The 15,698-nt window shown below is 40.4% G+C and overlaps 1 protein-coding gene across 1 annotated transcript in view; it reads left to right on the forward strand.

Annotated features, from left to right (window-relative positions):
- shdb (Src homology 2 domain containing transforming protein D, b) overlaps positions 1-8,881 on the forward strand; it is a 43,620-nt gene extending 34,739 nt beyond the window's left edge. The window contains exons 6-8 of the mRNA XM_084415658.1: positions 939-1,104; positions 5,418-5,537; positions 7,894-8,881. Coding sequence (XP_084271784.1) covers positions 939-1,104; positions 5,418-5,537; positions 7,894-8,080 — 473 coding nt within the window. The 3' untranslated portion in view covers positions 8,081-8,881. The remainder of the gene's footprint in view (positions 1-938; positions 1,105-5,417; positions 5,538-7,893) is intronic.
- The last annotated feature ends 6,817 nt before the right edge of the window (positions 8,882-15,698 follow it).

Here is a 15,698-nt window from a genome sequence, read left to right on the forward strand (position 1 = left end):
AAGGTGGTATTTGACTCTGGTCAAGTGTATCCATAGCCGACTGGTCGGAGTGGCCTTGGATGGCAACATGCCTAGTGCATTATGGGTGTTGAAGTTTTTCTACCTATTTGGCAAAAGGGAAGACACCAGCCTTTTTTCTCTGTTTTCTGTCAGGTAGCACTGATTTCAAATATTTTTTCACCTTTCTACTGTATAGACTGGCAAGTTTAATTGAAAACCCATTTTGCCAGCTGTGAAGTGAGCGGCAAAGATAATCTAAATGTGAAAATACGAGAAATAAGCATTTAGAATTAAATGATAAAAAAAATCAGATGATTACCAATAAGGTACCGATCAATTGTGCATCCCTAGCGTTCACACTTGGTTTGATTGTTTGATCCAAACTTCAATTCGATTAACCCCTTCTATGGATCAGCAGGTCTCTTTTCACATTGTATTGTTTGCGCTGAACCCTGGCACGTTTACGTTATAAATGTGACTCCTTAATTTCCAACAACCCTCCTGTTTTATTACTCCTCGTTGCCCTGGTTTAGACTCCTCCTGCTCTGCATATCCACCTGTTTTTTGACCGTTTTAGCCAGGTATAATGCGACAAGCTTATTTGTTTAATATCTGATATATGGAACAGGATTTACGACCAATCACATTTCACGATAGGTGGCGCAACTCTGCAACATGACAGTTGTCCGATTAAAGTCTTTTGCTGATCCTGTTGTATCCACACTACGCCACAAACCACATACATCATTTGAAGCATAAAACTAAGACTAACATGAAAGAGTTTTATCAATTGCCAGTTTGTTGCATCATTCCTGGTTAGGACTCGGTGGTAGAAAACCTACCGTGTTTTCATTTTTCAAACAACTTTAATCACTTTTGTACTTCTGTTTCATGTTGAATTGAGTCTTTTTGTCTCTCTCGCCATGTCCTTCATACAGTGCAGTTTGAGGGTGCAGAGTGGGACCGTTCCTGTTCTCCCACAGAACGCCTGAGGTGTTCCAGGCCTCTGCAGACCACAGGCAGCATGAAGCTACGCAAGCCCAGCGATCCTCATTCCACGATCGGGGAGAGAGTGGATCCCAACCTTCCCCTGGAGAAACAAGTGTACGTCCAACACGCCGCCACAAACCACAAAAAATTAGAGAGGAAAAGAGACAGCTAAGCTAAAAAAAAATCTGCAATTAGAATGCTATCCTGTAATGCATCTTGTGATTTGCTGACCCTCATGTCATTCCAATCTTGTACGTACGTACTTTCATTCTTCTGTAAAACATGAAAGAAGATATTTCGTTTTTGTCCACACAATGAAAGACCGTGAGATCCAGTGGGAGACATTTTCAAAATATTTTCTTTTGGGTTCCACAGACAAAATAAAATGTCATACGGGTTTGGAACGCTTTGAGGGTGAGTAAATGGTGACAGAATTTACAGTTTTGACATTTTCAAGATACTAGCATGATGGTCTCACAGTGTGACTCTCGGGCCTTTGGGAGCGTCAACATAGTGTGTTATCATTTTATGACTGAGAATATGATTTATAACTGCAGTGTGCATGGATACTCCATTAGAAAGATCAGTCAAGTGCGTCCAAAATATTGCTATGAATTAGTCAGCTGTTCAGGATACAAAATCCCCCAGACACATCAACCTCAGTTAGACAGCAGCTGTGGTCTCACGGGGGACATGCCACGACTGTCACAAACACACACGCTCACTTCTCAAAATATTTACAGGTGTCATATCCACACATTTGTATTGCACCAAAAGCAGTGGTAATTTAGTTTAGGTGGACCCTTAGAATTAAACAACCTCTTTGTGAATGTTAAAAGTCAGCAAAATCTGAAAGATCAAAGTGCACAATAAATAAAGGTATTCTCTCCCAAACGAAAGAACCAATTCTGATCTGCCTGAAACGAGTCATCAATAATTCCAGTCTTACTTCCTGCTCAAACCTATGTAGGTTTGTAACAAATTTGCATAATGCCAGCCGATGCTTTTCACATAATGCATAATTGCATAATGCTTTTCACTGGCTGCTCACGAACATCTACTTTGACCAGCCCTTAAACACTGTAGTTGTAGCTGAAGCCTGGAAGAGTTTGGTTTGTGTTGTCGACATGTAGAGAAGACTGTTTTCAGCACTGCCAGTTCGAATTGATATGGTACAACTGACACCATTGTTACTGTTTGTATCACTGTGTATAAAATACTGAGGAAGACCTGGGGCCTCATTTGCGTAGGATTTGCGTCAGAAATGGCGTACGGATGAAACATAGGACGTGCGTACGCACAGAAATATTCTGATTTATAAAACCGTGCGCACGCACATCCTACGCAGTTTTCCCTTAATAAATCACAATCAATTCTAAATGTAGCGCAGCTTTTGCGGCTTCATGTCACGCCCATAGTTCCCCATAAATAGTCCGTGAAACGCCCACAAGTTAATATTCATCGATTGCGAAATCATGGCAAACACAGAGAGGAAAACCAAGAAACGTAACTTCACTCAATGTGAAGTAGAAATTATCGTTGGCGAGGTAGAAAAGAGGAGTAAAATGTTGTTTGGAGGGCACAGTGTGGCCATTACTAATGCCAAAAAGGCACTTGAGTGGCAAAAAGTTGCAGACGCCGTTAATGCTGCAGCCTCCCAACCTCGGACCGTGGCCGAAATAAAAAAGAAATGGTCGGACATCAAAGTCGATGCAAAAAAGCGTCTAGCGCTCCATAGCCAGAGTGTCTGCCACGGGTGGGGGAAAGGGGACACCGGAGCTGACCCCTCTTGATGAGAGACTGGCAGCAATTATTGGGGAATCCCTACAATGCTATGCATAAGTTTAGACACCCATACTAAAGTTGACTAAAAAGAGGAATAAAAAATCATCTTTTGGAAACTGAACTTAATGCCTTAATTAAAAAAATTAGGAAAAATCCAACCTTTAAGGACACCAATTTTCTTTGTGAATGAATAATGCATCGTAAATAAATAAATGTTCTCCCTTAAAATACAGGGTGCATAAGTCTGGACACCCCAATGTTAAATTCCCATAGAGGCAGGCAGATTTTTATTTTTAAAGGCCAGTTACTTCATGGATCCAGGATACTATGCATCCTGATAAAGTTCCCTTGGCCTTTGGAATTAAAATAGCCCCACATCATCACATAGCCTTCACCATACCTAGAGATTGGCATGGTTTTATTTCAGTTAGCCTAATAGCTAGTTTAATTTGCATTGAGAGATGATCTTATGGAAAGTACCCCATGCCAATCTCTAGGTATGGTGAAGGCTATGTGATGATGTGGGGCTATTTTAATTCCAAAGGCCAAGGGAACTTTATCAGGATGCATAGTATCCTAAAAATAAAATAAAATAAAATACTTAAAAATAAAAATCTGCCTGCCTCTATGGGAATTTAACATAGGGGTGTCCAAACTTATGCACCCTGTATTTAAGGAAGAACATTTATTTATTTACGATACATTATTCATTCACAAAGAAAATTGGTGTCCTTAAAGGTTGGATTTTTCCTAATTTTTTAAATTAAGGCATTAAGTTCAATTTCCAAAAGATGATTTTTTATTCCTCTTTTTAGTCAACTTTAGCATGGGTGTCTAAACTTATGCATAGCACTGTATTAAGTGGAGTGGTGACTGAGGCGGAGGAGAACACTGACGCGCCAGATGCACACACTTTCACGTGTTTCTTCCATCTGCCGTCGGTGTTCCTGTCAAGTTTGCTTTTTATAAATACCAATTATTGCGTAGAGAGTGGCGTACGCCGCCTTTTGTGCGTACGCAACGTTTATAAATAAGGCCCCTGGAGCTGAAATTGAGAGATGGTAATGGAAGTTACTTTTCCGACAAGCGATGTAAGCGGTAGACCAATCACAACAGACTGGGCCATCTGACCAATCAGAGCAGAGTAGACCTATCACAATAGACTGGGCCATCTGACCAATCAGAGCAGAGTAGACCAATCACAACAGACTGGACCATCTGACCAATCAGAGCAGAGTAAACCAATCACAACAGACTGGGCCATCTGACCAGTCAGAGCAGAGTAGACCAATCACAACAGACTGGGCCATCTGACCAATCAGAGAAGAGTAGACCAATCACAACAGGGGCACGTTCAAGCTCAAACCGGTGTGCAACGTTTTGCTACGGTTTCCAGGTTGAACGACATGTTTCCTGGAAACGGTGTGCAACGGGGTTTGAGATGCGCTTTCTCTTGTTTGGTGGGTGTGTGTCAAAAATGTCAGCCCAATCAGCAGCAGCAGCATGTACAGTATATAAACCACGCGGTATTAAAGAGACAGCTCGCACAATGGGTCCAAGTGAAGTCGTTTACAAATGTGTCCGCCGCAGCTCGGTATACGCAACAATTGAAGATATCAGACGACATGTTTGTCGTAAGAGTTTTATAATAAAAATATAGCATATCAACAGTGATCAGCAATAATGATATGCCTAATACTCACAATAAAAATAATAAGGTAACATAGATCATAACACAGTCTCGGAGGTAAGAAGTGGATTATCCTTCACCTGAAATGTTTATATTTTCTTAATGAAATGTTTATATTTTCATCATGAAATGCGAGGTAAATGTTGGATCACAATAATTAGGAACCGCAGTTTCCACAAATCCCTTCACTCGATTGTGATGTTCTTTTATTCTGGACAGCAAGGGCAGTGACTGTAACATCGAGCGTATTTTGCAGTATTAAACATGTATTTATACCGATTTAATCAGGCTTTGAAAATTCTTCAAAAAGAACACAAAGAATGGCCTTCTCAGCTGCCATAGTTGCAACTCTTGCGTCATCAGAACAGGGTGTTCAACGCACCACCGTTTCCGTTTAAAAAACGCTTTGCAACTTTTTGTTGGGGCTGAACCCAGCCCTGATTAGGCCATCTGACCAATCAGAGAAGAAGAGTAGACTAATCACTACAGGCTGGGCCGTCTGACCAATCACTACAGGCTGGGCCGTCTGACCAATCAGAGCCAAGAAGAGTAGACCAATCACAACAGACTGGGTCATCTGACCAATCAGAGAAGAAGAGTAGACCAATCACAACAGACTGGGCCATCTGACCAATCAGAGCCAAGAAGAGTAGACCAATCACAACAGACTAGGCCATCTGACCAATCAGAGCAGAGTAGCTGCACTGTATATTATGGGAAAATGTAAGTGTATTTTGACCTTGGATGCATGTAAACCTTTTGTAGGAGACGTCCAAAACAAAATTAGGAACCTTTAAAATAGCATATTACAGCCATTTTAAGACTTATATATGGTAATAGTTTTTGTTATGATTTGCTAACCTCTTTGCCTTTGAAGTGAGAATCAAAACTGCGGGATAGCTTTTGATGTGTAAATATCATGTTTTTGACATCACATCATGTTGTCCTTCAGATGGTATCACGGCTCTCTGTCGCGCTCAGAGGCTGAGTCTCTACTGACCCTCTGTAAGGAGTGCAGTTATTTGGTGCGAAACAGCGAGACCAGTCGCTTGGACTACTCCCTTTCTCTGAGGTACTGTACAGCCTCCCTCCAACACAGCCACATTTTATTTCTCCATTCCCCCCATTACCGTTAAATGAAATGAGCAAATCTCATCCCCATTACCCCATTCCAGCTAATTGCCTTGTGTTTTGCTTCATTTGTGTCTAGTTGTCTGTATCTTAGTTGTTTTTGTTCTTCATTCTCACCTACAAGAGTTAATCTTTTCAAAGAAATTGCAATGCAATATATGAATATAATTCACTTTAATATAATATATTTTTTTAATTTGTGTCTTTTATATATGCAGACCTTATATTTATTTCCTTCATTTATATATTATAATTTAATTTACAACATGCTGTTTATTAAAAAGTCACATTTTAGATTCAAATTGGTGTTTTTAAGCATATTTTTGATTGCTTTAAAGTTTAAACTAACTAGTATTTTGTGATTTTATGTGATATTACTGTTAACTGTTGTTTGCCTACAATTATTAATAATCACCTTTTTTTTAGCCAATCAGAAAATTGTGGAGACTTTGTCTGCTTTCATGTGTCTTTTTCCCATCAGTGTTGGATAGTATTTCTTGAATTATCTATATATCTGCTCTTATCTCACATTTAAACATATTTGTTTTTCTATTGTTTTATCATACTGTTATTTTTCTCATAATTTTCTTTTGATTCAATTTTCTCCTTTTGCAAAACAGCCCCTGCCTCATTTGCACACTGATGTGCTTTTCGATTGGCTATCAGCTAGAGCGATAATGCTTATCTGGTCAAATCTCGCAGCTCTAATTACTGTGTTGATCCAGAGCCCCTGGTTCCCCTCCTCTTTCTTCTTTTCCTTTTATTCTCCCCGAGCTGTAATCAGGCAGGTGAACGGCTCTTCAGTTCACAAAAGCTGCTCCTGCCAGCATTAATGAATATGAATGACCCCGCAGAAAGCCGCAGACACAAGCGGGGAGGCCTTTCACACACCTGAACACACTCCGTAATCACACACGCCTTGTAATGCAAGTGCACAACTGCACACTTCATAAGTAATGGGCAAAAACACTCCAGAACACGTTCAGCAACACGCTGAGACTTTGTTCACATGAAATCTTATTTTTACAAACCGCATTCGTACGACAGCATCTGACAACTGTGGGAGTGGATGAATGAACAGCGCTGTCTGATGTCATAATGCTGTACGCCAGCGGCCTCTGAGGTCTGATCCAAATCAAAGTGACAGCAGCTCAACACCAAGAGCTTTGAACGAGCCGCCATTGGGATTCACAGGCTTTTTCTTGAGCCCAGATCCTTCTATAAGTGACTCTGCTCGTCACGTACCTGGTAGATAATACCTTTTTGGAGACGACAAGCTCCTTGAACATGTTAAGTCTTGAATTTTAATGTGCTGCTTCAGCGCTAGCTTGATTTTTAAAAGGGTGAGAAAGATACTCTCAGCCTCCTTGTGTTTTTATTCACTCTTATTAAAGTGAATTGTATAGTACAGTATAATGACAGCCTCAAACAAACCAATCACTTCCTGTTTCTATACATAGAAATCCAGCAGTTCGGACTGTCTTAAAGGGGAGGTCTAGAATAATGTTAACATCGGGCCGTGCTGAAGTTATTATATTCTTAAGCCGGGTGCACACTGTGCGATTTACAATAGTCCTTTACGATTGTTGCTCGTCAGACTGAACGAACATGATCATCGCTGTAAGCCATTTCACACTGTAACATCTCAGTTGTCATTAATCTCAGACTGTACGACAGTCAAGACACGTTAAAAACGGATGCATGCAAGTAAACTTGTCCGGAGTTTTACATCATCAATCAACGGCACGTTCGGTGATGTGAGCTGCATTACACGCGGGATTTAAATGGTGGATACAAAAGAATACTCTAACGTTAATCATGGCTTGTCTTGATAAACGAAGACAATTTGACGGTCGTCATAGGAGAAGTCACACTTCAGGAATGTCGAACTAACGATCAAAGACTTCAGATTTTAGCCTTGGATCAGAGGAATCTTTTAGGATTTGCAAAATTTGTCTAAGACGGCCACATCGTGGCCAAAACTGCACAGTGTGCACCCGACTTTATACATTACTCAGATTGTCCTATTTATTGTGGGTAGTCTTTTGTTCACCAGTGACCTATATACGAGATTCACAGGCCCACCTAGGGATCATGTTATATTAAAGCTGTCAAGTCAGGATAAAAGATTGGAATATATGGATTTTAACATATGACACAAACCTATGGCACTATGGTTCAACGATGGTATAATACGATGGTACAAGTGGTGTTTGTTTTGTTGAAAGCATTTTCAGGTTTATTTTGTTGCTCAACATGCCCAAAGAATAATAGTGGTTTTGTATGTTCTTTTTCAGGAGCTGCCAAGGTTTCATGCACATGAAGTTCAGCCAGTGCAAAGATGGCCGCTATATCCTGGGCCAGAACAGCCCTCCGTTTGACACCATCCCTGAAGTGATCCACTATTACACCACACATAAACTCCCCATCAAAGGAGCTGAACACTTGTCCCTGCTCTTCCCTGTGCTGGTTCAGACTCTCTGATTGGTCAGAGCACTACAGTGAAAACAGACAGCAGAGGTATATGCCATTGGGAATGAACATTCAACAAATTCGGCACACCAACTTATGGCTCCCTCATGTCTTGATTGTACAAAGCATTTGGTTGAGGACACAAACATTTACATTAGATTCTTCAAATCCATTTACAGTTAGATCTGTTCACATGCCATTTCACATACTTGTTAATAATTCTTTTCAATCTCACCAAATTAACCTTATGTGAACCGTACCGGACTGGTGGCAGCAGGACCTGTTGCTTGTCTTCAGTCGTCTGTCTGTGTTATTCTCCACTGGGATGGTGAATTTGCCACTGCTAATGTTTATTGATCGATTAGTAGCCTCTTAGGATGAGCGGACGAGCCTCCGCTCTTTTATAGCTGCTGTAAAAGACATTTCCACACGGCCGTTTATGACTATCGTCTCTATAAAATTTGTAAAGCCTTTTGGTTCTAGTAAGACCCTTAAGACCACACACACAAATGTTGTTTGGCTGTAGACCTTGGAAAACTTTCATTGTCTTTGTTTGACCTCAGCTTTGTCGGTGTGGCTGGTCGTAGATCAGTGAATGTTGGCAAGTTTTAATGTTGAGGACAGTAGCTGAAACCAACTGATCAATTGATTGATGTGATGTTTGAATCATGATCACTCACAGAGATGTTCCTGTAATTGGTATATTAGGTCACCGATACAGAAAAATGCTGAAATTGTGTTTCTTTAACTCCTGTTTGTAAACTGATTTACATGTGTTATATAATAAACTTCCTAAAGAGAATGCTAGTAGGTAATAACTGATGCTTCAAACTGTATTTTATGTCAGTTGCAGAGAGTTTGAGATGTAGACAAGATTTTTATTTATTTTTACATTTGTATTTTACATTATGCAAAACCCACCATCTTGTTGTTAGTTTATTCTAGATGGCTGCTAGGTAGTTCTGGGCGATTGCTTGGGATTTCTGGGTGATTGATAGGGAGTTCTGGGCGGTTGCTTGGTTGTTCTAAGTGGTTGCTAGGTTGTTGCATACTAGCCTAAGCCAAAAGAGCCCATCCCCTTTGTCTCTATGATCTTCTGGTCTCTAAATATGGCTTGGGTCCATCCTTGATATTTTTGTCTGTTTTATTATCTGAGATAATGAAAAGTCTGATTGCTTAAAGAAAGTAACCAGCATGTAGTAACCACAGATAGGCGGTTGCACAAACCCTTAAACACAAGAATGAGCTAGTAATTTAGCTCAGCATTGTTGTTTTAATGTTCTTTTATAAATAAATTGGAATTTGAAAAGTCATACTGATATCGTAGAAAGCACCAGTAGGCAATTTAATTGCTGTAGCTTGCCATGCATATTATTTTTATAGCTTCACATTGTTTATTATCAAGAGACAGAGAAAATGGTGTTGAGATTGACAGAAAGATGTGTAAATGGTTATTATACACGTGTTTTATCCTGGGACCACATGCCATGCACAAAAAGACTGCAAAGATTGAATGTTAAGCACGAGTGCGAACGTTTTTCTTTTCCCATTGCAGCCCACAGAAGGCCGTCTTCCTAAATCAGGCAATGTTTATGTGTGTGTGTGTGCTTCCTCATTATCTCTGTTCTGCCGAAGCGAAGCGTTCTGGGATTGCTTTCATTACACTGCCAAATGAAATGGCGGAGAATGATTACTGGTGTGACGGGCGGAGAAGGAGGTTCAGATCAGTCCTCGTCCCTCCAACTACAGTAAGGAAGATGGTGAGATAAAATGAGGGGGAAATTAAGAGTTGTTTGCAAGCACATTTTGACGCTTTTTAATGCAATAACATTTTGGTGTGCTTCGAGATGTCTATCACGATTTAGGATATGTGCACATTTGGAAGCAGATGATGATCTATCAGATGCGCTCACTGAAAAAGACACCTGCGATCACAACGGAGCCAGAAATAATTTCACACTCTAACCACTCCAATCTCGACCAAGCCCAAAAACTCGCGATCCCACGGCGGATGGCATCTAATGCTCGTGGCTTCTGTGTTGGCTTCTGGTAACGATTGTTCCCAGCTGCTCTGACACATATCCAGGCATGTCCACATGTGCGTCTCAAGCGCCTCGTATCACATTGTCCGAGACAGACACATTAATCTCGCTCAGACATTCCACAAACAGGCACGCTCTCACTCTTGGAGGGAAAGCCTTTTCGACAGGTGTGTCTCCTAGACTGTAACCAGAGATCGGTCAAAATTTAAACAGCTGAAACTGGGGGCTCATCTACTGTGTCAATACCTCAAAAGCCCTACGACGTCTTCCTCACAATGAACGCTGCGCTAATTCCTCTGGTAATTGAGCTCTTACTAGCCTTGGAATAATTAGGCCTTACAAAGAGAGGCATTTCTCAGCCGCAAGCTTAGACAAAAGCCCAGCAGTGAAAAGGGGGCCCAGATGTGCACTGAAGGGTGGAAAAAAATCAACCGCATTCACAAGGGCTGCCGTCATTATCGTGTTACCGTCGCTCAAGCAAGGTGTCATCTGGATTTCATTATGGTGAGGACTGGCAACTTATACCATCTGTTAATTTACTGACATCTGACCTTTGAACCCTCCTCCCGCCCTTGTGGGCAGCTGGCCCAGATAAAGACCTCATCTTGGAGAGCTTATCTCCTAAAGCCCCGTCAGATGCAGCTCGCATACGGCTGCAGCTGAAGGCTATTGTAATGAATTGAAAAAGACGGCTCTGGGGGAGGACTGAATGTATCCTGGGCTCTACTTCAGAGGATAAGGATAGATGATCCTCAGATTTCCAGGTCTCATAATAGTAATTCAGGTGCACGTATGATGTGATTAGGCCAAGTAGGAATGCTCCTTGGTTCGATATCCCTGGTCCTAAGCCAAGATTCATATCAAACAATCATACTTCATCAAACCTACCCCTAAAAGCAAAGGGGTAATGGTTCTTGCATGACTTGGTTAAAAGTCTAGGGTTCACAAGTTATACACCTTGGGATCTCACTGGTGGAAGAATACATACATTTAACACTGTTGTCAAATTTGCAAATAATTGTCTCTCGCTCAGAGGTGTTCAGTCCTGGTCCTAGAGGGCAACCATTTTGCAGTTTAGCGCCAACACAACTGCCTAGACTGCATTTGATTGGACAGAAAATCTGATGAGAAGTTTTGAAGACTTTGTCTTCTAAAAGCGAATTGTAATTGTTTTGGAGCAAACTAGCTTATAGGATAACATATTCATACTAAAAGCCAAAATCTTCAAATTTGATTTCGATTGCACTTGAAGACCTTTTTACTTTTAATTACTGTAGGATTGGAGCTAAACTCTGTAGGAAGGTGCCCCTCCAGGAGGATTATATTTTTTATATTTTTGTACCTTATCTACCTCATAAAGAACTTATATGCTATAATTAGGGGTAGAGAAGTTGCAACGGTGTACCTTTGGGGGTACTGCCCCAAAGGCAAGCTAAAAGTACACTTTTTGCATTATTTCTGCCAGTGAAGAACAGCCATGCATTTTAGTATTCCACCATTTAGTCAATTTTATTATTAATTTTGTAAATATAACCGACAAAATTTAGGCACCCCTTCATTAGTACTCGCCAAGTGGGCTTGTGTCACAATAGTCTGGCATCTTAGTCGAAGCATCTCATCTCCGCTTTTATATCCAATTTGGATTGCTCTTGAGGCACGGGTGCTGGATCCTTCCTTGCACTAATAAGTGCTAGCAAATGGCACCAATAGGTTTGGCGTGATCAACGACAATTTACTCACTCTCATGTCATCCCAAAGCTGAACGTCTGTGTAGGACAAAATCATTTTTGAAAAATGTTTCCATGTCTTTGTCTGTACAATGAAAGGGGTGCACTTATTTTGGACCCCATTGACTTTCATTGTTTGGACCCAAAACGTTCTTCAAAATATCATCTTTTGTGTTCTCCAGAAGCAAATCAGTCATACAGGTTTGGAACGTACACGAGGGAGAGTAAATGGTCACACAGTTTTCATTTCTGGGTGAACTTTCCCTTTAAGACCAGGGCTCCAACCTATGATTGTTCTACACCAATCCCAGTCTCAGGTCTTGGGTTAGCAAGCCTGGTCACGGGCTAATGAGGAGGTCCAATTCCAAACCTCGACCAGAAGTGAACCATGAAGAGATTATTATGGCTTCTATGTCTTGGTCCTGACGCATTTCCTAAGCAACACACGTACACACAAACACCTTCTACCTCAGTCAACCCTTGAAAGCTTGTTAAATGTGACCCCTGGTCCCAGAATGGGAGAAAATCAATTGAGTGCTCTAACATAGGCACATCCTGAGTCACTGGTCCAGATGGAGGCATTGTTCACACTGAGTGCAGAGCCAAGCAATGTGCCAGTCTGATGTATTCAGCCACAGAGACTCCTCTCAGCTCTGACAAGCACACAGACAAATGAATATTCTCAATAGTGGCCATCCACAATAGCTCAGTGGTCCGTGCTTTGATCCATTGTGGCAAAGAGCCATTCATTACATGAGGTGCAGAGGCACATTGTGTGTGGCAAGTGTGTAATGCCTTACTTGAAAGGATTAATGTCCTCTATGTGGCGTGTGCTTATTTCAAGGACTTTGCATAAGGCTTATTGTCGTGTGTTGTGGGTTGATGTTTGTTTTTGCTCAAGGTTACGCATTATAGAATCACACTTAGCCATCATTGTTTTTTTTGTTGACGTTGATTCTTCATGACACTTCAACCGTTTGGTGTGAAATCTCTTGACGAACGGATTCTGTGATACTAAATGACTTAGTTTTCAGCTACAAGATGCCAACAGACATGATTTAACCAAGGAAACTGCTTTGGCTCTTGTAAATGAGTTCGATTTGTTTACCATTCTATTTTTTCCCCATCAACCTGGACTGCAAAGATCACGGTGATGGAGAGAGAGTGCGTCTACAGCTTAGGGTGGTAAATTACTTGAAATGTCACACTTGTCAAATGCTGTAAAAAACATTCTTCAACAAAATGTCACTTGTTCTCGCAATGTTCTCAATATGAACAAAAGTCATGTTGAACCTCTATTTTTTGTTCAAACAATGCAAGATGCAGCACGTCTAAGCAATTCCTGCCTTTCAGTAATTGGTAGAATTACCCGACGCATGACGTATTGACAAGCGCAGAAGCGCAGAGAATAGAGCAAAACATAAAAATAAGAAAAAAGACATGTCTTGAGTTTGTTGCCCAGACGTTTTTGTTTGCGTCTACTCTCACTGTACGCTACTCCTACATTCTTATACGTTGGGTCAGAGGTCACTCTAATATAACTAACATTCACTGTGTTTGGCTGAAAGAAGGCTTGAGGGTGAGTAAATTGTGGGAAAATTTTCATTTTGGGGTGAACAAACCTTTTAATGAGGGAAAATTCCTGGTTCAATACAAGTTGAGCACTTAAAGTCCCCCTGTAGTCACTAATGTTATCCCTTAAAATTCATATTTTATCACCAAAATTACATATTTAAGACCGCCTAGATCATAGATTGCAGATCTATGAATATGCAAATTAGCGCCGTCTCCACTAACTCACACCAGCTCAGCCAACTTACTGAGGTAAACGCTGCACAATGGTATCGGACACATAACGGTAATGTCGTAATGTCAATATGACTAGCCTTTTGCTTGACTGTTATGAAACAGCTAATCGTGTGTTGCTAATATTACATGAACCATGTTCCCATTTGCCGTCTCAGAGTCAGACCGCTGCCTCGGTATCCTTAGAAATGCTTTGAACAACTCTGAACGTCAGTGGAGAAAGGCATATAGTTCATTGTAATATGTATCATACACCCGCTATATTGCAAAATATACCCGATTTTTCATATCAACAGAAAAATATACCGGGATAAGCTGGCTTCTCTTGAGATTTCACTGTTTCAGAGCGGTCATAGTTAATGATATGCTAAAGCCCGCCGGCACGTACGTGATTGGTTACAAGGTAGTGACATCAGAAACACCAGCGATTTCAAACCGTGTTTTTGAGACTGTCTTTGGTTCAGTGCAGTTTTAAGGAGAAAATGTGCAGCATTGGTGCTGACTTATGAATTTACACATGGGTTGTCTTAAAGCACATTAAAAACACCACATAGAGGTATAAACAACATTAAAAAAAAAAACTTGATTTTGACCACAGGGGGACTTTAAAGGAACACTCCACCGTTTTTTGAAATAGGGCTTATTCACCTTCTTTCCTACATTTAGATAGTAGGAAAGTATCTCTGCGCCCAAGTAGCAGTGCTTCGCCTAAGCAGCAGTGATTCGCCTGTGCTTCCCCCTAATATAGTCCCAAGTCAATATCTGCCTAGGAAATCGCCTAGTGTTAATCAGCATCGCTATTTGTCCTCGTTGTGAATACGCAGGCCACAAGAAGTAATTAGGTGGGGTTTATTTATTTTTTTAGATCACTTTTACTCAGGCCATGCTAGCTGGCAACAAAGGATTCCATTCATTGTGCTAAGCTAAGCTAGCGCCGACCCTGTCAAACTAAAACAACGCATGCACTGAGACAAAAATGCATTTGCCCACCTATCTAAATGTAGGAAAGAAGGTGAATAAGCCCTATTTCAAAAAACGGTGGAGTGTTCCTTTAAATAGTCTAAGTGAATGGGGCCAATCTTTAGAGGGTTTTAATGCCGAAATGTGAAGCTTATATTTTTATAAAAGCACTTCCATTAATTCCTCTGTTTAAACTTTTTATTATTAGAGGTGTACTGTAAAGTTTGTTGTCGTTACGCTTGTTTTACTGTCATGGCATGTCAAATCTGATATATAACCACATTGAAAAGGTTAAAAAGCGATTATTTCGCACAAAAATCTTACCATGCATATTGTTTATGTCTTGTGGCAGTAATATTGAAACTACTTATTTTAATGTTTACAGAATGGCCTCCTTCACTTCCTTTGCGAGTGTTCATTTTAACCCAGGTTTTGGCTCAATTTAGTCGAATTTCATTTTTGTGCTATTCAACATTATGCCACAAGTGTTGTCGACTGAACTTAAAGGGATAGTTCACCCAAAAATTACAAATTTGTCATTACTTATTATTCACTCTTAATTTGTTCCAAACCAGACAGTTAACGGCAGCCATTGACTTCCATAGTAGGAAAAATAATATTATGGAAGTCAATGGCTGCCGTAAATTGTTTGATTACCAACATTCTTTAAAATACCTTATTTTGTGTTCAGCAGAAGAAAGAAACTCATACAGGTTTGGAACAACATGAGGGTAAATAAATTATGACAAAATATGAATTTTTGGGTTAACTATCCCTTTAAAGCAAGTTGTCTAATGATCTAAGATAGCACTGCAATGGTTAGTATTTACTGCAGTATAGCTCAAAGATTGATGGCATTGATCATGTTTTTTTTACAGACAAAGCCATTTATAATGAGCCTACCAAGCGACTGTAAATTACAGTGCTTGACTGTTTTCATAGAGAATATGTGTCCATTTCCTTCACATTATTTGCTCTGTGGCGCAGTCTGTTTGAATGTGATACTACAGCTCCCTCTAGTGGTTATACACAATGTTTACAAGGCAAAAGTGAGTTGTTTTTCACACTAACATATATAAACACGTATATTTTTTT

The sequence above is a fragment of the Rutilus rutilus genome, assembly GCF_951802725.1.
Source record: "Rutilus rutilus genome assembly, chromosome: 8".
Lineage (NCBI taxonomy): Eukaryota > Metazoa > Chordata > Actinopteri > Cypriniformes > Leuciscidae > Rutilus > Rutilus rutilus.